Below are 27,406 nucleotides of genomic sequence, written 5' to 3'. Positions count from 1 at the left end.
GATCTTTAGGCATTGCAGTATCACATACACCTACAGTGATATCCAGCTTGTCACCCTTTCAGATCGACCTGTTCAAATAGGAAAGAGATGGAATGAAACACGCTGTTCTAGAAATTTGGCCAAAATATTACAACATAAGAAATAAGGGTGAAATGAAACAGTCTCACTAGAAAGCTACATTCCTGGGATGTTGGCTTGTCCAGAGAGTTCAGGACAGAGTATACCAAAAGCGGATGAACATTCAGTGTTACGAAACCGAATAACTAACAGTATTTATAACTTGTTTTTCTAGTTAGTTTGGAAGTGGAGACACCTGTGTATTTTGTGAGGTTCTAAGTGTACAGTGGCACTGAATTTATTTGGTTTTCCTCCATGAATAATAAAGGTATTAAAGGCCTTTTTCTTGTTCTAGTGAGCCTTCTACATTTCTTTGCACTAATAAAACCTTCAGAGTGTCCTGTAACTGGATAAATTGGCTGTGTAACGTAGTTAGTAAATAGTGCTGTGGGCAAAAAGAGTGTGTATTTTTTTCTTTAGTTGGCCTTACTAGACAGTGAGGGATGTTCAGAGAGAATTGGGCCAGCAGCAGAAGGCGGCCTGAGAGACTGAGTAATAAGCAAATCAGGCTTAAAAATATTAAAAGAATATTAGAGAGCTGTCTGCAGCCAGGTAAGGAGAACAGTGATACTGAGGAGAAGTTAGCTTATGCCAGATTTCATATGATCGAAGTGCTGAAGCGATTTATAATCTTTTCTGAAAAGGATGACTTGGAAGGCAATATTCTGAATTCAAAGGGGATTTCAGAATGGAATCAGCTAAGTTGACTTGCGCTTGTATGTTGGAAGGAAGGAAAGGAGATAGTACTTACAGGGACTGCTAAATAGCAATAGTTGGAACTACCCGTCTTAAAAAAAAAAAGGAAAAGAAAGAAGGTTTTTCTGGTGTGTTCTTTGATCCCTGCAACTTTCTGTAATGCACACCTAGGTTTCTCTTTAAAATAAACTTTCTGGTTACCTGAAAGACTTTTTCAGCCAAGGTTTGTGCTGATCTCACCATGATTTGAAGTCAAAATGCCAGGATACATTTTGTAAATTAATGTGGTGGTTTTGTGCTGGTGTTGTAATGCCACAGTGTGCTAGGAACAGGAGCGTGGGTTCTGCCCAGCCAGGAGATAGTCACAACGACCCAGATAGTTTGTCCCATTTCACTGCCACTAAAGCCACCGCTGATAGCTGCACCGAGAGCGTTACAGTGTCGCGTCTTGGTTGTCTTAAAAATCTCTCCAGCTAACCTGTTCCTTTTTACTGTAGCATACCGTACTTTGAAACAAGTGCTGCTACCGGGCAGAACGTGGAGAAGGCTGTGGATATGCTCCTGGACTTGATAATGAAGCGTATGGAGCAGTGCGTGGACAAGACACAGGTCTCTGACACAGCCAACGGAGGAAGCTCAGGAAAGCTAGATTCGGCAAAACCGGAGGAGAAAAAGTGTGCCTGCTAAACGTCACCTCTAAACTGTGAGAACCGATGAAAATATTTCATCAGAATATGGCTGACCTACCACCAAATTCAAACCAGCTCTGTTGAGCCATGCACAGAAGCAAAGTTCCATTGTTTTATTGGGATTGTGCATTTTTCTCCAAAGACCTGGTTTAAAACTAAAAGCTAGGTTTCAGTGAGGCTCTTGTACTGAAATGATTCTTCCTGATACAGTGCCGTCTTCATGGAAAACTCCTCCACCTCTTTTCCCCCAGCCCTCATCTTTATTTTTCATGCAATCAGGATACTGAATAGAGGAAAGTAGCTTTATTTTTTTAAAAAAGGAGGGAAAGAACCTATTGTCTACATACACTGGATATTGAAATTAAATTGGAGGTGGGTGGTTTTCTAGGTCTGTGCCATTTTTCCACAGAATCCTGTTTCTTTATAATTTTTAATCTGCATCAGGGACTATATGTTTTCTAAGGCAGAGATATAAAAGATTTTGTGTGACCTATTGAGAAAAACTATCACTTGCACAGAGTAAGAAATGCTGTGAAATCCATCCTGACTGAATCACTGAGATGGTGGTTGGTGGGGTGGGGTGTGTGTGTGTGATTTGTGTTTGGGGGGGAGGAAGTAGGGTATTTAATTTGAAAAAAAAGAAAAATATCAGGGAATTGTGCAGCATTGCTTGTGTTGCCAGTAATCCAGGCAGGGATTGGAGTGTTACGGGAAAAAGTATAGTGTGGGATTCTGACGCTGCAGGGACAGTTTATAAAGAAGAAAGTATAATGTCTGCGAACAGATAAACTATATTTTATGAAACAACTTCTTACCATTAGCAAAAAATATTCTCCCCTCCTCAACTTAAGGAAACTATCCTTTTTTTCTTCTTTTTCTCTGGGTAACTGCATGTTGCAGGTAGGGTGTAGGAAAGAGCCAGAGGCTGACTGTGCTGCCTAGAAGGGAACTGTAAACCCTGCTGTGCTGAGAGAACCTCCTCAGTTATCGCTGTGCTTTTATCAGGTCCTCCATACGCTTAGGTTTTCAGCAGAGGACAGCTTTCTCATACTCTTAAATTCTCTAGAAGAGAGGGCAAGGTGGAAAAAAGTTGATGTGGGGGCTTTGAGAATGATGAGAGTCCAGAATATGTGACTGGCTAGGTAAAGTGTGTGTCAGAAGCCTGTTCTTGGCATGGAGGGTAGAAGTTGCTCTGGCAGTGTGCTGCAGCAGGAGGGTGTGATGCAAAAGGTTTCTTCTATGGGTGAAAGTGAGTTCTAGAGAAATAGCAAGTTGTTTATCACAAGCAAAGACAAATCCAGGCAAAAATAAATACTATATTTATAAGCATAGATCATTTTCTAAACCAACTGACAGCATATTTATTAGTTTACCCTGTCCTTTTTTGTAATTACTGTTCTGTTTTTATACAGGTGGTCGTTAAGGGTCTCTTTGTGTTTATTGTGCTTGAAGCTGCTTTAAAATCACTTGGGAGGGTGCAGACTGGGGGGGGGGGGAGAGCAGTTCTCTTTACAAGTCGAACTTAATTGGTTGAGTTGGCAGGATTGCAGACTTTCATGTATTTAAATGTTTTCAGCTTTGATTGATTCGAAATTGCAAACTTTGTGAATAGCAAGCTCATAAAACGTTTCAGCGCTTCCCAGAAATGGAGAATTTACCATATTCACTGCTGAAAAAATAACAGGTTTTTCTGCCCAGCTCCTAAAATGATGTTTACGGGATGATTTGGCATGTTAACAGGGCATATGGTCCATCCATAGCAGCAGACCCATTGGGTGAGGAACCAAATAGCTGTGATTACCATGCCAGAAATTTAATTTGCAGGCTGCAAGGATTATGAATGATAGACTATACCTAAAGGCTATATATATCTATAGTACATACTACACAACCAGGTATGGTACAGGTCCTTTTCTAGGCTATAAACAGCCCTTACACCTCAGAAAGTGGCAAAGCTGTTGTGGTAGTCAACAGGTGATTTCCCAGGCAGAAAATGTAAGTAGACTGCTAGTAAGCAGGCTGATCCTCAGACAGGTTCCTTACGCGTAGATGTATCTGATGAAGTTCAGGGTTTTCTTTGAAGTTGTATTGCTTTTCAATATGTAGCATAAAACATAAACATAATGGGGGGAAAAAAAAAAAAAAAGTAATACATCTTGAATTCCTGAAAACAATGATCTGAGGAGCTCCCTGGCTCACTTTCAAAGAAATCCCTCATTCTGTGGCATCACTTTTTTGTCCGTTGAACAGAAGTAGGGTAAGTTGCTAAGAATGGTAAATTACGGACAGTCAACCGAAGCGTGTTTCCCAGAGCAGCTGAAGTATAGCTTGTCTAAAAGCTGTTACGAAGCCACAAGTGATTTCAGGAGCAGACAGGTGATTCATACCAGGTGTGTAAAATCCCAAACCTGGCACAGTTTCAAAGCACCTTGATGAAGCTCAGTTGCTTCTATTTATCTCTCCACCGGCTGAAACTAGCACTCTTAGAATAATAATAATAATTTAAAAAAAAAAAAAAAAGAAAAAAAAAATCACTGCAGTGATACCTTGATCTAGACCTCACTGTTCTGGGTATCTCCTAACCGTGACCCTGAGTGACTGTGAAGCGTTGACTGAGATGGCGGTTGGTAGCCATGGAGCTGCTTTCCATAAGGATACAGGCTCTGAAACTCTCCAGCACGGATAGAGCAAGTGCATGGCCAGCCCTTGCAGCCCAGTGTTGCTTGAGTGGCCTGTTGAGCAATGAAACGGACATGACTGTAGTGAAACTTCCATTGCTTGGTATGTATTTATATACTTGCTAATACGAGAAACTGATTATTATTCTCTCTGGTTGTTTTTTCTTTTTTTTTAGAAAAAGGCAATCTGTGAATGCATATGAAACTATTATCCCAAAAGGATTTTGCCACCAAAACTTTGTTTGGAGGAAAGGAAGAGAAGTTCAAATGTGTTTCCTTTCCTGATAGGCGGTATAGTAGCAATTAGTTACTAAATTAAGAAAAGAGGAACATAATAAGTGATTCTTAACAGCTACTAACATCTTTGTTGTTTATCAGGTCAACTCTCTTTGCAAAAAAACTAGATCGTGAACTGTTCCTAAAAATTGCCTTCTGTCCCCTCTCTGTCATCGTTTGCCTCTTGCTCCGTTTTTCTCTTCATAGCTATTACTTTTAGACTTGACATGTCCACCAGCGGATTCACCTTCCTGTGCGTCCATCCGTCTGTCTCCCTGCAGTGTCTCGGCTCTGCACAGATGATTCAGGGCTACTCCTTGCTGCTGTGGTAGGAACTGAAAGCAATAGCAGCGTTAAGGTTCACGAGCTTTATGTAATATCCAGGAAATACTGGTAATGCAGTGAAGAAAGAACGCTGCAGGGGGGCTGAGCACAGTCTTACAGAGCCACACCTGTATGGAAAGAAACTTCTCTATCCCACGTGCTGGAATACCTCTCCCAGTTCTATCCAGTACCCCCTTTGATGGAAGGGCTTTCCTTTACTTCTACTGTTGCTTCCCTTAGGTAGGTTTTCCAGCTGCAGCACGGTGAGCTTGGGTGCACAGTGAGCCCCTACTAACCACCTGCAACCTGCTGGAAAAGAGCCAGTGAGGTGGAATGGCACAAGTGAGTCATCTGTACGGTGGGTAGTGCCGTGCCACGTACAGGCTGCTGTGACACCAGCAAGGTGCAGCATCTTGGCACAGCACTTTACTAGTTCCAGCTCTTCTCACTGCCCTGGGAGCTCCTGAATGTAGCCCTTGCTGGAGCCACATATCCTGCTGTTTTCATCCTTTTCACACTCCTGTCACTCAAAGCATTTGATGTGTTCAGTTTCATAAATTCTTCCAGGACACCGGCCTGGGAAATGAATGTGTTTTTGCTTAGTGGCTCTAGTAGGATATAGCCTCACCCCGTCTCACTAGAAATTGAATCCACCTTCTGCTGTAGAAAAATTTGATTATACATATTCAAATCGGAAGTGAAGCATTTCCTTTTGAGCACAAATACAGCTTGTTTGCAAGCCTGCTAGATATCCCACATCAGGGCTGGAGGGGAAGAGAAGGTCCTGTGATACTTTATCCAGGGTGATCCTAAAAATTAAATGTCAGTACTCTAACTCTATTCTAACTCTGTGGGCTTTTGTCTTGAATTTCAGTCCAGGCACTGGTTTCTCCAGGTCGCTTTTTGTGTCCTTTTAGAAATACCTTATTTTTGTTTTCCAGCATCTCGCCAGTGAAGTTCTTTTGCTGCAGACGTCATTGCGCAGTGTGTGTGGTAATTTCCAAGCTGAACAGTGCAGTGATGGTAATACCCGTCCGTCAGAGGTGCGACTTGCGGGATCTTAACGCTGAGAGTAATTTTCGTTTCCTTTCTCTCTCTTCGTAATTCTGCCTTCCTCGTCTGCAGCAGCGATATTTACCCAGACAGTTCAAGTTACCCAACTTCTTGTTGAATCTGTTCCCTTCGTCCTCTTGGTGTATTCCAGTTAAGTCATGTATACAGCGTAATGGTGTTACACCTTGCGTCTCATCCTTAGAGCTCACAGTAGTCCATTCTTCTTTCTGATCTACAGGTATTTTTGTCCTCCCGGTTTTAAGCATGAATGTAAAACTGTAGCGTCAAAAAATGTTAATGCACTGTGCTAGAGCAGCGCTGCAGCCCCTGGTTGCAGCTCCTCTATTTGCAGCCTTTCGCTCAGTCTGTCTCGGTGAAAGAAACGTGTCCCCTGTCCGCTGCTGAACATTTGCATTGCCAAAGTCTGGTGTTGCCACTTTGATTTTGAACTGCCGCGTTTAGTGACTTCAGACCTTTGGGGGTAATGCTTGGAGGAGTGAGGAAGCAGAGAGTCAGCAGGGAATGTCTTTAAGCTGATGTTGCTGCTCTTACTCTGGCATTCCTGCATCCTTGGCTGACCTTGCCCTCACCTTCCCCAGCCTCTCGACCTGGAGTAGTGGTGCCAAGACATTTTTAAGGAAAGAAGGGAAATGTGCTGTTGTCAAATAGTTGTTTTGTTTGCGTTTTGCTTTGTTTTTTTGGTGCATACATTGGAAGTACCTTTTTGGCTGTAGCTATCACTCCAGCAGTGAATTTACACTGCACATCTTCCTGTGATGCCACTGTGGTGCCTCAGCCAGCCCTGCTACCCAGTTGGCAAGGGGAGATGCGAGCCCATGTCAAGGCAGGGTCCTGCTTTGCACCCTTAGGAATAAAACAAGTTACCTGCGGAGACAGGCGGAGTGTGGGGAATACCAAGGGCTGGCTGGGAATTGCAGAAGTGGTACTAAAGGCAACTTGGTTTAGCTAAGAGAAATGCCCTTAAATTTTTGGTGTTTACCAGAGAGCCCAGTTTGAGAAGTTACTTAAGCTTGTGTGTAAGTGCTTGGCTGAACTGGAGTGTCTCCGTGAAGTAAGGAGCTATTGTCAGGGCAAAACAACTAGGGCTACAATGGTGTGAAACAAAAAAAAAAAAAAAAAATGCACAGAAGTACTTCATGAACATACAGATATGAATGAGCTTATTTTTATTATTTCCTTTTATTTTAAATATTGTCAGGCCATGAAGAAAATTCTTCCATCAACTGAAAAAGGACAGGAAAGTATTAATGATGATTCTTCACTGCATAGTTTTCAGACACTTAAGCAGATGCTCTCCAGGAGTCCTTACAGGGTCTGTTGCTGGCATGCAGCAACACCTGTTAAGAGCAGTGAGAGGGTTAGAAATGGCTGGACACCTCCTGGACAGGAGGTAGCGTATGGCATGTCATATATTTTAGGTTGCACAATCTTTTAAGCTTCTGCTTTCATTTTATGAAATATTTTTATCAGTGATTAGCTGGTAATGTGTGGGGGTTTTAAGGAAAAAGTGTTCTAATGACTCATCTCCAAATAAAAGTATTTGGCTGGGGAGTGACTCACTGCACCACCCTGGCAGGTACCGAAGTGCAGCTCCGGGCTGCCCTTGCAGAGCAGCACATCTTCATTTCTCAGCCCCAGATGATGCAGTTTCCCCACCTCCCCATCTCCTCTTCCAGCCAGGGCACCATGGCGGAGCCGGCTTGGAGCCCTGGCTGAGCCTGGCATTCACCTGCCCTTAGGAGAAATAGTGGCACTTAAAACCAGGCTTAAGTAACTTGCCTTTTCTATAGCCTTTGCCTTCTGTGGCTTTTTAAAGACATTTGCAAGTGGAAAAGGTATTTGCTTCTCTTAAATATTAAGAAAAAAAAAAAAAAAAGAGGGGGTTTGGGTGCCTGAAACATTCTTTTTTTAAAAAAGAGGAGGTGTAAGCTAAGAACAGTCCATTTGCTGACCGCTCGCACGGCTGAGACTGCCGGTGGGGGTGATGCAGCAGAAGACATTTAAGAGCAGCTGCCATTTCCTTGCCATCTTGGTCATTTTATAAAAACCAGTTGCCTTAACTATTTTCTGAAGGCTACATCTTATTTAATATTCTGAATGTGTAAAGGGTTGTCATACATATGTTTACATTTTAGAATATTGGCTCATATAAGGAAGTTTATTGAAAGTTGTGGTTTTGATACCTGCTCTGTAGCGACTCTTTGGGACTGTTTCAGGGTAAGAGCTTTTATCTCCTAGAACTATTTCTGTACATGGATATAACTAACTGAAGTTTTCAGCCTACACTTAAAATAACAGCTCCAGATATTTTTTTTCTTTTAAATTTTTTATTCTTGGCACTATAACTTAAGAAAAGTAGCAAGTGTAAAAATAACCTCAAGTGACTGCTATTTTTATACAGGTGTGAACACTGTAGGAGTTTCAGACCATGCTCTGATCTTATTTAGAAAGAAAAGGAGAAAGAAAAGTGTTGTAACTGATGTGAAGCTATAAAAATGAAGGTTTTTTACCTGACTGCTAGGAGATCTGGCTTGAGGAACCTTTAAAGCAAAAGCCAAATTTTCACAGCTTCTTTCCTGTCTTAATAATTGTTCTACTTTAAACACAATTCCCTCCTGCCAAAAAAAAACCATACCCCTATATAGGATAAGTTTTGTGGTTTGATTTGTTGGGTTTTTTTCCAGGGGATGCTGTTGACTTGGGACTGTTGTCTTTGATGCTGGGCAGATCTGTTTCTAATTTACTATTATTTCTCTCTAAACTAGTTAAAGGCAACAGAGGAAATGATTCTTTGCTATGTGCTTTTGTTCCATACAGTTACCTAGTTAAAATGTAACTTTAGACAATAGACACTAAAGTTGTCCGTCCTCATTGTGCAATAGGGTTTAATGGACAAACTGTATATTAGAAGCCTGTTGTATCTTACTCAACTTACTTACGGAAGTTAAATGGTTCTTCTTTGGTTTTGTTAATGTACCTTTCACCTTCCAGATAAACGCTTACAAGGTAATTGATACAGGATGCTTAAGTGTTTCCTTCTGTTATGCTACTGTAAGCATGCTTTCTGTTTGTCTTCAACAGATCTGTGCTGTGCCTACTGCTATGACTGTGATTGAAACTATCTTGAACAGAAATAGTATTTTTTCTTATAGATGCCCCTTCACTGGACCATGGCGCTTGCTTACCGATGTTAATGTCACTTTGTTGTACCAAAGTACCCGTGGCTTCAAAACATACTGTCAACTGATTCACTGGTGGCTGGGTTTGTGTAATACATCTGAGGAATGTATCCTGTGACTCAGTTTCTGCACTGTTATTTTCAGAATAAAAGTACATTTTTAGATCCGCTGTCTCAGCTGTTTTAGGGGGGAAGCAGAGGTACAGCCTAGTTCCGCAGCGTTAGCAATCTGTCAGCTTAGGAAAACAAGTGGAGGACCAGGGAAGGAGAGGCAGGGCTTTTCAGGCTGGCTGAGGGTTGCTCAGGGTGCATTTGCAAACTTTGCCGCACACCAGCACCCAGCCTGCCCCATGGCACGCCAGCATTGGCACCCTGACTTCAGGTTTCTCCCAAGAGGGACAGGAAAGGACCAAACGCTTGCCAGGGGAACTGTACAATTTATAAAGCTCACTCTCTTAAATGGTGATGAAGTGTAACCTGGCAGGCAGCATACTGCACTGCCCACTCCCACAGCACCTGCCACCCCCACCTCACCCCAGCATTAAGCAGGTGGGTGCCTGCACTGAGGCGGGCACAGAGCTGGTCTGGCATCCCTCAGAGGCTGGGGCTGCCTCTGCCGTTGGGCTGTGCAGGCATCCACGAGCTCACTGCCTCTCTCGCCTTGTTTCCAGGTTTATTCTTTCAGCTGCAGCCCCGCTTCTGCACCACCTTCCGTAGAGAGGCAGCAGGTGCTGAAGTTGCTTTGCAGTAACAAAGAGGACATAGAAATTGCAGGCTCCAACACGCAGAAAAAGTCCTGATGAAGGTAGGAGACAAATGTCCAGTCGTTCCTTTAGCTCTCTTGCTTCCTTAACCTGGTGAGCATCAGGTAAGGGGGTGCTCCAAAGTCTCGTGGGGTGCTGCAGGGGGAAGCACAGGAAGGTAGACGTCGCTCAGACACCCCCAAGCCAGGCTTAAACCCACCCCAAGCACACACGAAGTCAGTCCCAGGTTTGTAACCGTGGCCCTGGCTATGGAGGTGCTGACTTCAAAAGGCTGTTCTGCTAACTGAGGGCAGAAACTTGAGCCCAGACCCAGTACAGCAAAGGACTGTAGCCCCCAGAAAAGGCTCCCATTAAATCTGGAACGGATACCCAGGCTTCTGCAGATGCCCGAGGTCGATGCCCTGAGCACTGCGCCTCTGCGCTGGATGGCTACGAGGGAGTCAGGACCTGGGCACAGCTGCCATGCCATCAGCTACTAAGTGTGTAGCACAGCTCGTGTTTTCCCTCTCCTTCATGATCTCTGCAGGATGAAGTTTGGTTGCTCCCAGCAAGGTCTGATTCTGCTCACTCGGAGCCCCACGGGGACACCAGAGGTGGCCTGCAAGAGCCAGGGGCTCAGCCGTTCCCGTGCCCTCCCCAGGTACTTACTTTGTCCAGGTAGCTTTTGAAAGGTTAGCCTTGGGCTGGCCACACCAGAACGCCACTCTGTCTTTCAATTCTTTACTCTGCAAGGAAAGAAAGGAAACAAACCCCTCTCAGCGTAACACAGCAGACAAGAGACAAGCCTGGGTGCCAGCTAGGACCTGCTGCTCCTCCTGAAAGGTCCTGGGGGGCCCTGGGTTTTTTGATTGGTTGGTTGGGGTTTTGTTTGGTTGGGATTTTGTTCTTTTTTAAACCAAGTGAAAGATGCAGTGCGAAGAAATGCCACCCCAACAATGTTGTGCTGACATAAGCCCAGCAGCGTGCAGGGCCCCCAGACTCCAGAGAATTCCTTTTGCTCTCTCCCCTCAATATTTTTTACTTTCCAATTTTACCTGTGCTTCCAGTGCAGCCAGCTTCTCTGTCAGGTTTTCTATTTTTTTATCTTGGCTTCTGAGTGTGTTGTTCAGTTCCTCTGCCTAAGCATTAGGAAATAAAGTTTGTAAGAAATTTGAAGCCTTAATAGATCAAAACTCCCCTGTATCGAACAAAGCCACAGAGTTAAATGCCTCAGCATACCATGGGAATCGCAGGCCATTCAAATCCCTGGTCTTTTCCCATAGAAAAACTCAAACTAATTGACTGACCGATTTAGAAAACCATTTCTCAACACATTATGTCACATTTTCCTTCGGATAACAAGTCTACCCCTTGCTTGCCTGCACAGAAATGTGACTACAAAAGCCAATTAATGCAGGGCCTCACCTTAGCCGGATGGGCAAAGGCAAGCATGTGCTCTGCAAGGTGAGGGGGTATTGGTGGGAGCTGATGCATATGAAAGCAGTCAGTAAGTAAAACAGCTCACGCTATATATCGTGACTTTGGAACGCAGGCTGATTGTTTTGAATGTCGTTGCAGCCTTCCTAGGATGCCAGCCTGTTGGCTTCGCTCGTGGGACCAGCCTCACTGACTTCATGTGTAACCAGCTGCAGGGCAGATGCATCCCCAGGTTGGGTGGGAGCGTGGTAAGGAGGGGGTAGCCAAATTCCTCCCAGGAACACACTAGGAGAACCCCAGGGGCCTGCCCAAAATTGCTGACTCCACCACAATAACCCCATTTTTTAGATTTTTCCATATTAATGTTAAAAGGCATATAGATGTCTGAACCTGGCACCGCAAGACAAGCAAGCTGCTCATCCCCAGCACACACACTTAAGGCAAGAGCCCACATCCCAGCATCTCCTCTTTCTTTTCCCACCCACCCGGTGGGACAGCCCACACCACCCTGACCTCCTGTATCACGCTGTGCAGGCTGTGGTGCTGCGCCTGGATCAGGTGCTGCAGGTGGCAGATCTGCTGCTGCAGGGTGGAGATCTGTCTCTGGAGATCCAGGCACCTGCGGGCAAGAGCAGAGCATCCCGGCTTCAATCCCCAGGGATCAATGACCCACCACCCAGCCCCTTTCCCACCTTGGTGTCAACTCATGAGCTTGATGCTAGCAAGGATGTTCCTGAGGATGCACGGCTGTACAGAACTAAACACATAAAAGCTGCTTTATTGAGCAAAACAAGTCAAACCATAATCTGATACACATTTTGCCTGGTGGGACCACCCTTACTAGCTGTTGATAAGTAAATTCATAAATAATGAGGCTACTGCCTTATCTACCACATGCACAACATCACCAAAGCAGCGTCGACTTGACGCGAGAATCAGGAAAGAAACAATTTGTGCATGCGAGATGCAAGGAGCAGGACTAGGAATTCCAGTAGAATCAGCTCTTAAGAGCTGTAGAACATCTGTCTTGGCTTCTTCAAGCAATCATGGTAAGTCAGTATTTGAACTAACTGCTTTCATCGTCAATAATTTTTCTCCCAGAAGGAACTAGAGCAAGCGAGTGGCTGGCACCCTACATGAAACCATCCCCCAGAAAGACAGGAAAACACTTTAGCACATGCACATAATCACCGTTTGCTGTCTTCCTTCCTTGCCATCATCTGTTGAAGCATCTTCTCAAATGACATTTTCTTCTCTGTCAGGGTTTTCTTTTCCTAAGGAAACAATTCAAATTATATAAAAAAAATAGATCACATTTCCTGCCATTCAATTAGCAAAAGCAGTTTGGCTGTAGGTTCAACGGTTCCACTCTGTGTCTGAGAACAGGCAGAATTCACCACTAACAGAGAGACAAACCAGTCTGACCTCTCTGAATCAAAGCCAGAAGGGATGCCTGTACCAATTTGCCATAAGAAAAGTCCAAACCTTTTTAAAATAGCACTTCTTTACTTAATTAGCAAAATCCTTGGGTCTGGTTGGAGCCCACGGTCAGCAGCCAGGGCAGACTGTGCTACTGCTCCGTCCGCCTCTCAAAGCCTTGTTCACACTGGGAAAAAGCTGAACAAAACTGGTAACAAAACTCTCAGTATCAGGATGATCACCTGCACACCACGGGGACAGAAAGACACCCGTTGACCCTGTGTTTACGGTAACCCCAGGACAGGAAAAGCTTAGTTTCAGCCTGGCACTTCTATAGGAGCAATGCCCACTTAGTGCAGACACCAGAATGATGCACGGTGCCACCACTACCAACGGAACTAACGCCACCCAAGAACATCGGCAATAAACAAGACGTTTTCTGCACGTCTCCATGCGAGCAGCTATCAGGTTGCTACCACCGTCAGAGCCCACCCGGGTTGCTGGATGCTCACAGGGATGGGGTCTGAGGGTTAAAAGGAGTGGGTCTTCGGTGCTAGGATGGCTACAGTTTCAGTTCAAATGCCAGAAGTATGCCCATGGGGGAAGGTGAAAGAGCAGCTACTCAGGAGTAGCAATCATTCAGAGCTACAAATTCAGACTTCACCGCGATGCTTGACAGTTTTTAAGCGAGCATTGACGTAACTGAAAGAGGGAGTTCAAATTGCACATTTTATTTCTAATTACAGCTAAAGGGTCTCAATTTGGGGTAACGTGGCAGAAGCCTTTTCAATCCCAATTCCAACAGCTAACATGCCCCAAACCCCGAGAGCAACTAGCTGCTCTTCCCAAGCACTGGCATGGCCAGGGCAGGACCCCCAGTGCCAGGAGGGATGGAAACGAGAGCGGGCAGACATACCTCCTCCATCCTCTGCATGTGCCTCTCCAGCTCTGCGATGTGGGTCCATTTTTCCTTGATGCCTTCAGCAAGGCGGCTGGTGGTTTCTGAGCTTTGCTGGAGCTTTTCTTCTTGTTGGAGGTTGTAAGCCTGGGATGAAGAAGGGCATGAATGCGGGAGTGCAAGGAGCGGGTGAACGCAGCCAAGCGACGCAGATGGGGCTGCCGCAGCAGCTGGAGGAATTTCAAGCCAACTCTACCAACCCAATTCCACGAATCAGGAATAAAACCAAATAATTTTAAATTTTCCTATTTAACTTAGCAGAAGTTACTCAGTAGCTCTTAAATCTAAGTTTGCAGCACGGAGCCAGAGCCTGTATAAAGATGTGGATGCTGAACAGGATGGCCATGCCAGCATCAGGGGGAGATCTGTACCTGTATTCGGTTCTTCTCATTCTCATGACTTTTCTTAAGTTCTTCTGACTGAGTCTGGTAATTCTCATACAGTTTCTGGGAGGCAGAACTGAGAGCCTGTATGCCTGCTTCTCTCGTGGCCTCCAGCTAGAAAGAGTAATTGTACCACATAACATACTGTGCTTTAAAAGAAACGATGTTATAACCACATGCCAAAAACGCAGCCCTCTGTACAAGACCAACTTTCAGTATTTACCCTTATCAATCAAAAAGAAAGGAATCCTAAGCACCTGTGGGCGATTTCTGACAGGCGTTTTCGTTTCCAAATAAAGGCAGATTTGTTCCGTACTGAGCCATCCCCCCTGACAAAGAATGATGGCTTAAAAGGGGAGAGGCTCTTCCAACTGCTTGTAAATACATCTGCTGTCAGCTACCAACAGAGCCACCTGTGCCATCTCGCTAGCCACAAGTGGGATGTGTCCCCACAAGCAGATTTTGACACCAATTTTGTTGCCTGCTGGAACGCAAGAGTTTGCAGCAGCCGGGAAAGCAAAGTGGAGCCTGCCGAAGGGAAGGGGATCGCTGAGTGGGCACTGGGCTGCAGCAGCTGGGACCCAACTGTAACTGGGCTGCAAGGCACGCGTATCCATCCGAAACCTTAAAGAAAGAAGAAAAAAAAAAAAAAAAAGACCCTGAACACACCTTGATCTTCAGCAGTTGGTTTTCCCTGGTGACCAGCAGCAGTTGCTCTTCTGTTTCCTTCATCATCGTCGTGACAGGCCTGCGGCTCCAGCTCCAGCCATGGCTCTTTGACTCCGCTTTATTGCCTGAGACTTGAGAAAGATCCTAAAGAAAATGCACGCAGAAATGATTTTAAAAATAATGGAAAAACAGCTTGAGCAACCATTCCGACTCTAAAAGACCCAGATTCTTATAAACATCCCTTTCAGGCTCACACGGGGCGGGCAGCTCCAGCACAACTCCTCCATGAATTAACCCAAATTAAAACATTCTGCTTGTTCAGCTCTCCAGGGCTTTACATTCGAAAACACTTGCATGTCGAATCTGATAAATAGCTCCCTTCCACTCTCTGCAGTGTTGTTCGCAGGTATAGAATTAATCAGCTTTTGGGAATATCGCAGCGCATGTTGCACTGTAGGTGAGGCTGCACAAACGCAGGCCAGTAATTTGCCCAGCACTTCCCGTTAAAACAACTACTTCTTACTCCAGCGTATTTCAACTGGTTGGACACAACATTTCCAAATCTCTTTGCTCCCTAGGGGCTGCCTTTTTGCTCAAATCCCCTTGTTTCAAGTGGTTTTAACTCACTTAACCCCCATTTTCCCCCCCACAGGTGTTCCCAAGCTCACTGCTCACCTCCTGAGCTGGTATGTGCAAGGAACATGACCTGCAAGCGCCAGATTTATGCCAGAACATGCTGGCATTTATGTGGCCTTTATTCCCTCACGCCAAGTTCATTTGTTCAAAATAAACCTCTACAAACAAAGGGAAGCCTGTACTTATTAAAAGGGTTCCAACCATAAATCATTCTCTTTTCACTACAGAGGCTTTTCTTCAACTTCATCCCTCAACCGCGCAGAGAAAGGAGTAAGCGTTTTTTTAAAAAGAACTTTTCGGGATCAATTATTTCTTAATTAGCTGGGTTTCAGCCCACCGATCCTCCTTTCGGTCATTCCACAGCGCCCTCCTGGGCTCAGCTGGGATGAAATAAAACTGCCTTTCCCTATCATCACTGCCATGCTCTGCTGCTCAGAGTAAAGAAATAAGATATCAGATCTACTGGGCTGAGCCTCATTGCACACAAGATATCTTATAAAAAAAAGGGAAAAAAAAAAAAAAAGGCATGTCCTACCTATTCATGGGGGTGTCAGCATCAAGCAGGGTGCTGCTTCCCAGGCCCTGCACAAGCTGGGGTCACCACCACAGAACACACTTCTCTTTGCAGCAATTGCTTCACAGGAATGATTTTGGATTATGAGATGCTTAAGAATTCATCACAATATTTCTAAAGTCACATTTCTGCAACTCCATAAATTTCATTGGAAAGGGAATGAAAAAATCTGATTTCTTTGAACTTAAAAGTCTGAGGTCTTCCTTTCTGTCACCACGCACCAGAGTCCACTAAATGCACTCATTAAGCTCTGTTCTTCTGGCATTCAGGAAAGGAACATCCTAAAACTATTTTGCAGGTCTCAAAACTACTGTACGTCATGCTCTCCAAGATGCTCTCAGCTTTGCTGACCAACACCTCCAGGATCTACCCGTCCCATGGGTCATCCTCCACCTCCCAAGACATGGGTCCTCCAGGTACCCCAAACCAACACTTTTCCATCTCCCCCTCCCAGTCACACTACCGGACACCTTTTCACTTCAGCTGCCAAGCTGAGACCTCTCGCTGGGGACATGCTTATGTCCACCACAGCCCCTCAGTGTCCCCCAGCACCGAGCTGCTGACCAGGGTCAGGCTCCTGCATCCCCCTCCTGGCGCGTGCCAGCAGCTAGCCCCAGCTGTGCCACTAAAAAGCGGGGCTGTTGGGTGGGGACACCCAACCCCAACAAAAAACTTGCAAAAGTCCTAAATGAGGGGTGGAAAAAACCTCACCAGTTTTAAAGTGGTTTAACCCAACCTAAGAGAGCGTACGCTGTAATTAAGTCACTACTGTGGAGTAAATAGCCTTTCTAGACTCCATGTGTAAATGAAAAGGATTTCCAAGCATGTGCTGCCACGCAGGTCAGGTTTTCCCTCTTTCCCTGGTTATGAGGTTTGCTCACCGTGTTTCCCAGCAAAGCAAAGAGTGACAACTTCAGAAATACCTTTTTCACGTATTCAGCTTCCTCAGTGATTTGGGCATGAGAGGATCCGTAGAGGATGTAGTTTCCTTCTGAGCCACGGTCCTCTCGCATTACTTGCTCAGTGAGTAGCAGGGTAGTCATCACAATACGTGCATTTTGCTGTCCTGTACAAGGGAGAGAAGAGAGGGGCTTGTTTCTTTATGCAAGGGTGGAGAATAATTCCATTATTTCACCCCATTAAATTCCATTTCAGCTTTAGGGACAAGCTGGAGCCAAGCAGGCATTACAAGCTTAAAGCACCAAACAATAAGGACCACTTAAAAACCAATGCAGACACCTGTTTTTTTCTTTTTTTTTTTTTTTTTTTTTTTTTTTTAATAGATGGGGAAAAAAGATGTAGTCACACATTATTTTCACTGAAGATTTCAATGAGTTTTCACTAGCAACCTACCCCCCAATCCTATATTATTTTAAAACCATGTGGCTGTGATCCCAGGCAGAAAACAACTCACACATGCATGCAGTTTATCTAAGAACAACCCAAAACTTTTGCCATCCATCTGTGAAGTTTACAAACCAAAACTGATGATCCTGCACGCTGCCATCAGGGAATTCTACATTCCCAACAACTACCCCAGGGCTGAACCGAGTTTCATCAGGTTCAGGGTTGCCTGTCCTGCTTAGATCTGAGAAGCAGCACAAAGCTTGAATAGTATCGTAACTCTCGGGGGGTTGGGGAACCCGAACCGCCAACCTGGCAGGAACAGACAGAAGATAAATCTTCCCCCGCCCCGTATCACGCAGGGAGAATAAAGTCCCGAGCACCCTCGGCTGGGTTTGTGCTGTACAATGGTGACATCCAGTGTCAGCTGCAAGGCTCTGAAGCGAGCGCCTGGATCTCCAGGCACCCATTCCCAGCCCTATCCCAGGTACTGGGCGAGCTCCCAGGCGCCCCTCAGACAAGCTGATTTGTAACAAGCTCATTTGAAGCACCTGGAACTAATTAAGGTTAGCACAGAGGAATAATAAAGCCACTTAGGGAACACAGAGGGTGCGGACGGGCTCTCAGTGGAAAAGAAGAAAAGCGGTTGCACTTTGCAAAGCTTACAGATAATTTACAAGGATATTTCATATACAAATGCATTTATTTTAAAACACTTAAGTTCAAGGTCTTGGGGCCCCTGCGGTTTAGCTCCTGCCCACACAGCACAGATGCTGCAAGCCAAACTCTTGTCTTCATCAAGTCATCCCACACAAAGTATTGCAGCACTACCAGGAAGATCGCGTAGGCTAGCACACTTAACTAACTAGCACATTTTCTAATAAAATATAATTAGGCATCTTGAAACATTTATTGCTGTGATGGAGAAGGAATGCCATTCCCACAGAGAGCGGCACAGAGCTGGTTTGTGTAACTGCCCAGGTGGATCCGCAGCAGCTCACCCACACCAGACATCTCATGTACCATTACCTTGTGTCCCAGGCAGACAACAGAAAGCTAAATTAGAAATTAACTACGAATAAGCTTAAGAAATTTAACACATGAGCCCCAGGGCTACTACTTACAACTCCAATTCTTCGGTGATTTACAAATTCAAAGAGCAATAAAATAGAAACTCTTATTGTTATTTTTTTTACTATTCTCCTCCTTCTAAAAGCGAGGAGCATCAGCAGATGCCATATCCCCAGCCATCACCACGCTGCTCTATTCTGGGCATGGGAAAGAGGGAGAAAAGCAGGTTGCACAGGAGCAAATCATCTTTCCTACCATGGCTTCTACTCGAATAGCAAGAGGAGCTGGATATTCAAACACAACCCTCGAGGGCTTTGACGTCAAGCAAAAAAACCCGAAAACAAAAACACCACACACCACCAGCAAAACCAAGACCACCACTCACTTCAAATGTCATCCCCTGATTTCACAGTGACACCATTTATCCAGGCTGGAACATAAAGCAGAAATCCCAAATGCCTTCAGCTGCGGCTCAGAAGAGGTGGGAACAGAGGATGGTTCCCACCGATGCTACAAGGGGTTAAATAAAGTTTGTTCTGTCTTGCTGGCTGCTGTTTTCCCTCCTGACTGCAATCTAGCAGCTACCCAACACAAAGGCAACCCAGGATCAATTCTCCTTTCAGCCTGGGTAATTCAGGCGGAAACCTGAACAAGGGATAAGGGCAGCAGTGGAAATGTGTTTCAGCTCTGGAGCAGCTGAGCCAGGAGAAGGCAGTTAAGAGGCACAACGCTCTGACTTGACCTGACGGCCCGGGGCTGGGAGGCAGAAGCTCCTGTGAGGGTGCTCCTTGCCCAGCTGGGCAACCACTGTAGCACAGCAGCAGCCCCCAGGGATGCACAGCTGGATCTCAACACACCTCTGTCCCCATGCCAGAGGGGTAGCAGCCAAGAGCATCACACCAAAGCTGCCAGCCCAGAGCTCAGCACCCCCAGCGACCCTCTAAGGGGATGCTCAGTGGGTGCCCCCAGAACCCCCGACTGAAAGAGCAGCGCCAGGGGGAGCACCCCAGGGAGCAACTGCCTGCAGCACCCAAATGCTCTTTGCACTTCAGAAGCAAGTAGAAAAAGAAGTGCCAAGTTCATCTTATTAATCACAGACTTCCCTTGCTAGAAGGCACAATTTAAGCTGCTTAGTATTTGCCGAAAAATCCCGCTGCCTCCCTTTATAAACACTCACCTTTCGGTGACCCATCAAGCACACACAATTTTCTTTGCTAGGTTCAAGACTGTCAACACAGGCATGACAAATGCAGTAAAGTTCACGTCATTTTTATGCATATATATTCAAGATACATCTTTATGCATGGTTTTGTGCTTTGGCTCGTGATGGGTTGCTTGCTCCAAAGCTCACCCAAGAGAGAATCCAGGACATGCCAAGCAGGATAGCACCACCCTTGCTTATATAAGGAACATCACAGATTATTCAGAATCACATTATTTTGAGTAACATTGAAAGTAAAACAGTATTTCTATTATTACACTCTTAGCCAGAAAGCGGTGCAGCTCCCTGGCCGCCTTAGTGCTGGGTTTTCCCCTGGCCCAAAAGAGCGACAGGGCAAAGGGGACGCAGGGCACACAGGTCCCCTGGGCATAGGGGGTGCAGGTGCTGAGCAGCGAGGCAGGGGACAGTGAGGCTTGTCACAGCCAGGCTGGCACCTGTGGGGACACCTGAGAAAGCCAAGCTTACCTGCAGTCACACCGGCTGGGTATTTTTTTAAAGTAAAACTCTTCCCAGGCTGGGCAGGGGCACTGGCTACGGAACCAGGGCAGGGCTGCACCCGAGTCATTCCCATTGAAATGACTCCATTTAATTGCAATTATTGGATAATAAATTAGATAAAGTAATGCCATGTCAGTCTCCAGCTGAGCTCTGTAAGTCAAATGCAAGGTTGCTGCATTTTTGGGGTTTTTTTTCCCCCCTGTGCACACTGCAGGAACAGCCAGGTAAATGAACACCAGGCTCCTTCCAGAGCAGCGTCGATACAATATTCCTTCAGCTGTGGGTGCCTGGGCACGTCGCAGCCAAGCAGCTGGCTGTCACCGCCATGCTCACAGGCACTGAGAAACAGATTTCACCAATGCACGAACGCAGCTGTCACCACGACGGCCTCTCCTCAATGGCCCTTTTCTATACTGCCCCACCGCACAAAAGCGGCGGGGGCGAGCAGTGACCAGCGGGGGGGGCGAGCAGGGCATGCAGCTGGGCACAGAAACCGGGGGACACTTCGCAAACAACCCCCAGACCTTCGGCCACCAGCCGCTCGCTCGCTTGCCCAGGTGGCATTAGCCACACACTGGCCAAGAGCCATGCCCTTTGGCTTTACAAACGGGGAGGGGGGCAAGGGGCAAGGGGGGTGCGGGGGTACGCTGAATGGTAGGGACACAGTGGCGGGTGCGAGTGGCTCCTCGGGGTCACCCGGGTGCGCGTGGATCAGGGGTCCTGGGGTGCGCGCGTGAGGGGAAATGTGGCAAATGTAGGCGCGGGGAGCCCTGAGACCCGGCAGACCCTCGGCAGCCACCTCCCCAGAGCTGGGTGCGGGGCTCGGCCCTGGCAGCCCCCATGCAGCAGGCGCGGGGAAGGGGCTCCTTGGGGACCCCCGGGGCAAGGGGAAGGGGTTTCTAGAGGCCCCCGGGGGCTCGGAGAAGGGGGTCTCCGGGTGTCCCCGAGGCTCGGTGCCGGGGGCAGGAGAAGGGGCTCTGCGCCCCCCAGCCGGGGCAGACTCACCTCCGGCGGCAGCGGCCATGCCGCGCTCCGGGCAGCCCCGCTCCGGGCCCGGCCCTGCTCCGCCCGCACCTGCGCCCGGCTCGACGGGACACCCGCCCCGGGGACACTCCCCCCCCGCCCCGCCCCGCCAGCCCCGGGGAAACACCCACGCTCCAAGTTGCCACCCACCCCCCAGCCCCGGGGGGCCCCAGTCCTAGAGGGTCACCCCCACATCCCCCTGACCCCCGTGGGGCACCCCTACACACCCCCAGCCCCGGGGTCCCCCATCTCCCCACAGTCCATCTCTACATGGGCAAAAATGGATGGGGGGAAGAAAGGAGGCACCTAAGGATGCCCCCTCCAGCTGGGATAATTAACGTCACCTCTTAGTGCTAATGAGAAGGGGAAAAGCTGAGTGAGGCAGGTGGGGAGATGTAAATCCAGGTAAGGGGGGGGGGGGGGGCGGGGCGGGGGGCGGCAGGGCAGAGCAGGACAAAGCAAAGCAGCTCGCTTCCAAGGAAAGAGGAACAGCTTGAAGAAGAGGGCTTTAAAGAAAAGGTGGGATGAAAATACAGCCGAGATGCCCAGTGCACTGGTGGCTAACGGGCTAAAGGGGGAGAAGATAAAAACGGAGAACAAACTGGAAGATAAAAGCGTGTAATAAACTACTTTACAAACAGGAAAATCCTGATCAGCGAGTCCAGGCCCCTGAGGTCCCTCTCCCTCCCTCTCACATAGTGCCCAGCAATACAGCAACTTGCACGCGCATTTGTTGCCAGCAGCACTTTGGATGGGAGGGTGCTTTGGCCCGGGTCAGGCCCCGGTGTACACACACAGCCACGTCCCCCCACATGTGCCCACGTGGCCAGGGTGACTGAGCCCTCACACACACACGCCAAGCCCATTTCTGAGCCAGGTCCCAGCGATGCTCCCCAGTGGGAGCCCTGCACCCCAACAGCAGGCTCCTGCCAGAGTACAAGGGATTGCTTATGAAATAGAAATGGGGGGGGGGGGGCAGGGGGGGATTGCTGTTTTTTTGTTTTTCTGGGGATGTGCCACCCCTTTTTCTCCTCCTTACACAAGCAAAGAGCATCAAGGGCAAAGCCAGCCCCGTTCCCAGCCCTGGCTGCGGAGCAAACACCCAAAGGCCAGGCTCCAAGGTCGACTCTCAGGGAGCAAGGGGACAGCACTGCCAGCCACCCAGGAGGTCCCCACCTTACCTCCCCCACTTGAAGCTACTACTGACTCCTGGGCCACTGCTCCCCGGGCAATGCAAGCTCTTAAATCTCACAACTGGAGGCCCGAGGGGTGGCTTTTCTTGTTACCAGCCCAGCTGAAATGGCTCACCCTTGATGGTTAATCTTTAGCACATGTCTGGGACTAACGACCAGAATTCTCAGCAGGCTCCAGCTGTTCTTCGCAGCCCAGGAAGGCTGAATCCAGGGTGGTGATTTCATTTGCATTTATTGCTTAAGGAAAGTGAGGCAAAATACAGCTTGGTAGATCTTTGAAGGCACATATAGGATCACTTGCAAACTCCGCTACGTTTTGCCACAGGAAATCCCTGAGGGTTTAAGATGTGGCGCTTTGCGAGAGCAGGGCATTGATGCAGGGCGGTGTGGGGATGCCTCCTGTAATGGGGGGGGAATGAGCTGCCCCCCCAGGTGCCCGTGTGGGGCCACAGCAGTGCTGCCCTGCCGAGACCCACCACACAAAAACAGGCTCCATGCAACTTGTCTGAAACCTCTGCACCAGTCCCTTGCTCTAGCACGGCAATATTTGGCTCAGCAAATATTCCCACCCCTGTGGGACAGGCTGAGCCTCTCACATTAGTGCTGCTGCTTGGTTTGGGCTCTGGGACCGAACGTGTGCAACGCCCTGGCAGCAGAGGCTAACGAACCCTGGTAATTTGGGTTAGTGAGTCAGTCTTGCCTGGCATCCTTCGTTCCTCCTTGCTGCTGCATCCTGTTTTGCTCCAGCTGCTGCAAAGCACGTAGGGTTTTATGGGACATGCTCAGCACATGCATTTCAGCTCCAAGAGCTTGTTCAACTAGGCAGCCGTCCCACGTTATCATTCAAATATTGATTTTTTACCTATGTAACCCCACAGTTACACCCACAGACTCGTGAAAAAGAGAACGGAAAAGTTCATACGTGGCTGTAGGTTTTCCCTCAAAACTTCAGGTACGTGTTTTGCTGAGTAAAGTCTTAAGCTGATTTGCAAATCGGGGGGGTCTGACCAAAAGCCTGTTGGATATAAAGGAAAGAAACTTCCTATATGTTTGTGAAAGTGGCTGTATTGAATGTATGATCAGTAATTCAGCTGCCTCACTTTGTCCCCTCTGCATGGTGACCCTTCCGTGGGTGTGACTGCAGAGACCTGCGACCTCTCAGGTCTCAATCAGCCTGACATCACTCCTCGCCTCCAGTCTGCCTCAGGATTTCCTTTGTGGGAAGGTTGCTGATCGGTAAGGCACGACACATCCCTCTGGGAACCGGTTTGCCCTGACTCACATTTCTTCTGGTAGCGGCACGCAGCCAGCTCTTGCTGGTGGCCCTCTGCCATGCACCCTGCCCGGCCCTGCCCGCTGCTGTCCCGCACATGCTGTCCTGCATCCTCTGCTCCCCACAGAGCTGAGCTGAAACCAGCTTCCATGGAAAACATAAAGGAAGATTTAAAGCGAAGGTTTATAAATAGGAACAGAGGTCCCAAGTTCCTGCAAGCAAACCTCCCCGTCCGTAAACAGCCTTTTATTGATGGCTTTTAAAATACTTGCCATACATAACCCCAGAAAGGAGGTATTTTGAAATAGGATTAGAGTATGTAGATAAGGATGGCGGGCTACACTTTGGCTCTGACAAGCCCATCAGCTCAATAAAACTCGTGAGTCATTTGTCTGCTGCCTGCCGTGACTCACCCCGGGAGAGGAGATGCCAAGTGCCCTGGGTGCCACACGGGTGGGTTCTTACCAGCGACGTTTTCCCTGCGCCGAGCCCCGGCACCAGCTCACAAGCATTTTCCTACAGTTAAAACCCTTCTGCAGCCAATGCCTGCGTCCGGCTGTTCAGGATCCTTGTTGCAGTTGCCGAAATCACCTGAAAACTGGAGGGATGTGTTAGAGGACATCCCAAGCCTCAAGTCCCACAGGCGATAGCAAAGCTGCCTGGGCGACCTTCACGGGTCTGCAAACAAAACGGGTTTTGTGGCTGAGCATTGGCACCAGAGAAAGTAACCTAGATTGTTCAAGCTAATGTTCAAACTAAATAGTAATAATCCTTCAACAAGGAGCAAAAGACAACTCTTTTGCCTCAAGTGTTTAATAGTCACCAGGGAAGCCTGGTAATTAATTTATTGCTTTAATTATACAGTGTGTTAACTGTTCCTGTCAATGTCTTTTTAAGATAAGAGTTTTGTTGCATGAGTAGTTTGGGCAAGAATAAAGAGTATTTCTTATCTTGCCTAGGCTGAAAACACAACATTAGCAAGAAAATGAAGCCCTCACTCTTCCTGCAGTTTATAGAGACATTTTAAAAGCATCTAACCAAGACTAGGAAATGCCTGCTTACTCCTGACTAAATAGGTCCTCTCACAGTATTTGTCATTTGAAACTGAAATAAATATTGTGTCTGGTCTAACCAATTTGAATTAAATAGAAACTAAAGCTTGAAAATTGTTTCTTCCATTTCATATGTACAGAAGAGCTTGTGAACCGAAGAGCTTGTCATTTTTTTCCCCCCAGAATAAATCATTTGTTCTAACAAAACGCTTTCCCTAGAAAACTTGTTTCACTGTAATTAAAATGAGGGGTGGTTGTTGGCAAGATTTATATGCTATGTTGGTACTAAATAATCCCGCCAAACTTTACTTGCCTTTCTAAGTAGTCCTATGTAATTATCCAGTTGCCTATTGGAATTGTCCCTATCCCTTCTCTAGCCGGGAGGTGATGTTTAGGACACGATTGACATTATTCACAGCAGGACCTTCCCTTACCAGGCTCCTCAGGCCAGCACCAGGCTGGGTGAGGAGACCCTATGGACCGACTGATCCTGGTAGAACAGAGACCACCCTCAAAAGGGGTCTCTGCTTAGGAAGCTAGGCTCTTTACACTGAGAAATTCCATTGTTACGGTGATGTTTACTGCTGGCTCCTATAAAGTGTTAGTGCTGATTTTCTGCCCTTCATGATGCAGAAAGCAAGGTCTGGAAACTGTGAATCACCAGTTTCCACCCTGAGCTGCCGTGCAGCTGTATGGTTCAGGAACACAGACACTCAGGGTTTTTTTTTAATCTTCAGACATGACTGCTTTCAGAAAATAACTATATTCATGGTCTGATGCTGAAGAAGAAGATCCGAGACACGCACTTGCTTGCCTATGTGAACACTCTGGATGACAAATGATTCAGTGATATTCTCTTACCTACTAACAAGTAAGCTGTCTTCTCCCATTCTGGGGTTTAAAGTTACGGTTTTCTCTTCCTCCAGACTTTTCCCCCCTTGTGACCATGGTGGGATGCCCAAAGTTATCAATCTTCTAGGTCCTGCATTGCATGCTGTTATCATCAGCCGCAGGAAATATGTGAACTGGCCTTTTCACAGCCTTGGGTCCCCAAAATCTGTGTTGCACCTGCAGCAAGAAAGCTCAGCCCAGAAGAGGACAAGATGGGCGACCACTGCTGCACCAGACCCAGCCTGGAAGAGCCTGCAGCCTCCACCCTTGTGCACTGAGTTATCCTGGAGGAAACGAGTTGCAACACGTGGCTTTGCCCCCAGTGCAACACAAGGCTTAGGGGACGCTGCCCAGAGAGGGGCGATGCGCATTCCTCACCCGTTCAAGCAGAATGGGGCATTTACCTGTGCATGTGCACACCGAGTCAATGGTACCATCCTTGTGGAGGAGCTTCTAGCTGGCCCTCACCCAGCGGATACACCCAAGGAGCTCTTGTGGGTGAGAGAAACAGGTCAGGGCCTAATCCTGAAGTCCTAACGTAGCTGAAACATGACGGAGGGGTCCAGCAGGTCAGCAGCAGCCGCCACGTGCTCAGCAGAAAATACTGATGATCGACCTTGAGATCCAGCAGAGAAATGCCTGCGCTTACTCAAAGTCTCCTCAGTGTTGAGGATACACGCTTATACTTGGTTCTTCAAGCAGCACTTAGATGAGACACCTAATTCTTTCTGTAGCTTGAGCCTTGAGGCATTTTCCTGCCTCTCAGCACAGGAAAAGTCCCATTTATTTGGGTGTTAGTCAGGTGGCTTGGAAAGCGTGCCCAGGAGTGCTTCAGCGAGCAGGACAGCCAGCGGGCGTAAGGCTGGAGGAATGCTGCGGGGGAGACGTGGTGGGTTTGGAAAGATGAAGTCATCAGCACAACCCCAGAGCAACACGTGGCAGCAAGGAGGAGTTATCAGCATCGTTTTACAGAGCCATCTCAGCGACCTGCCATCTCACAGCACCGTCCCGCATCACGTTATCTCCCTGGAAGCAGGGCAACAGCAGCTCTACCTGAATCCCTGTTGCTTTTCTTGATCCTGTCAACCATCATGTTTTCTCACTGATTTTCAGGCAATTGTGTTGCTGAACTGGAAACACAGTGAATACATGACCATGATGCAGATTTGGACCCTTACTAGCCTTCCTTGTGGGTTACAGGTACTCCACACTTTGGGAATTATGGTATTTAACCCCCATTACCAATGTTATTCTCAGAGTGGTAGTTTGTATACCAGCATCTTTTCACTGCTTGGAACCCATGTGCCTTCATACCTTGGCATTATGCTCAGAGTCCTCACGCCAGGGAAGATGGTGCCAGTAAATGTCAGATGGAAAATGAGAAAACTGCTCAAAAACTTGCAAAAACACCGTTCAAAAGCTGTTTAAATATCTAATTTCAGTGTGGTTTTATAGTACTTACATTTATTTTGAGAGGGTTGCTGCACAGAGTGGAGACGAGGTGGATGTGAACTGCGCGCGTCATTTTCACCATCTAGACCCAAGGGTGAGAATAAACTTAAAAAGCTGAAAATCTCTCCCTGCAAAGCCTTTCTTTCCCAGCAAAGAGTTAAAAGCCACAGGTCAAGGGGCACTTGCTGCTGGCATCCATGGGGCTGGACCTTGTTGGGTGCTTTACTGTCCGAGCATCGGCCAAGGGTGCGGGACATCATGCGGGTGGGCTGGCCCCGTTGGCTCTGGCAGGCTCAGGGGGATTTTAATGAACCCGTGATGATTTTAGTGATCAGGCTGGTGCGTAATACATGAGGCTGCCTTGGTGTCTTACTGGAGAGCAGAAATTCTTGAACTTCAAAATAAAATTGCCCTCACAAATTTAATTCCTTGAAGTCCATTTGGTCTGATTTTTTATCCAAAGGTGTCTCTCTCTCCATTTAAACAATAAATATGTATGAATAATGAATTCTCCAAACCCAATCATGCCATGCCGC

The 27,406-nt window shown here is 47.2% G+C and overlaps 2 protein-coding genes across 6 annotated transcripts in view; one reads left to right on the top strand and one right to left on the bottom strand.

Annotated features, from left to right (window-relative positions):
• The window catches only part of RAB27B (RAB27B, member RAS oncogene family), a 48,547-nt gene extending 39,350 nt beyond the window's left edge, over positions 1-9,197 (top strand). For both annotated transcript variants that reach the window (XM_080371957.1, XM_080371958.1), the window contains exon 6: positions 1,311-9,197. In XM_080371957.1, coding sequence (XP_080228083.1) covers positions 1,311-1,500 — 190 coding nt within the window. In that variant the 3' untranslated portion in view covers positions 1,501-9,197. The remainder of the gene's footprint in view (positions 1-1,310) is intronic.
• CCDC68 (coiled-coil domain containing 68) overlaps positions 4,358-27,406 on the bottom strand; it is a 65,612-nt gene continuing 42,563 nt past the window's right edge. For 3 of the 4 annotated variants that reach the window (XM_080371952.1, XM_080371950.1, XM_080371953.1), the window contains exons 2-10: positions 16,775-16,917; positions 14,642-14,785; positions 13,961-14,086; positions 13,548-13,676; positions 12,404-12,486; positions 11,726-11,831; positions 10,831-10,914; positions 10,445-10,521; positions 4,358-9,931 (exon numbers count right to left, since the gene is read on the bottom strand). In XM_080371952.1, the coding sequence (XP_080228078.1) occupies positions 9,865-9,931; positions 10,445-10,521; positions 10,831-10,914; positions 11,726-11,831; positions 12,404-12,486; positions 13,548-13,676; positions 13,961-14,086; positions 14,642-14,785; positions 16,775-16,894 (936 nt within the window). In that variant the 5' untranslated portion in view covers positions 16,895-16,917 and the 3' untranslated portion in view covers positions 4,358-9,864. Of the gene's footprint in view, positions 9,932-10,444; positions 10,522-10,830; positions 10,915-11,725; positions 11,832-12,403; positions 12,487-13,547; positions 13,677-13,960; positions 14,087-14,641; positions 14,786-16,774; positions 16,918-20,991; positions 21,433-27,406 lie in introns of those variants that run through there. The other variant, XM_080371951.1, reaches the window with a different exon arrangement.

Source organism: Falco punctatus (assembly GCF_963210335.1).
Source record: "Falco punctatus genome assembly, chromosome: Z".
In the NCBI taxonomy this organism is placed as follows: domain Eukaryota; kingdom Metazoa; phylum Chordata; class Aves; order Falconiformes; family Falconidae; genus Falco; species Falco punctatus.
The sequence above is the reverse complement of the archived record's forward strand: the minus strand, read 5'-3'. Positions and strand labels throughout refer to the sequence as shown.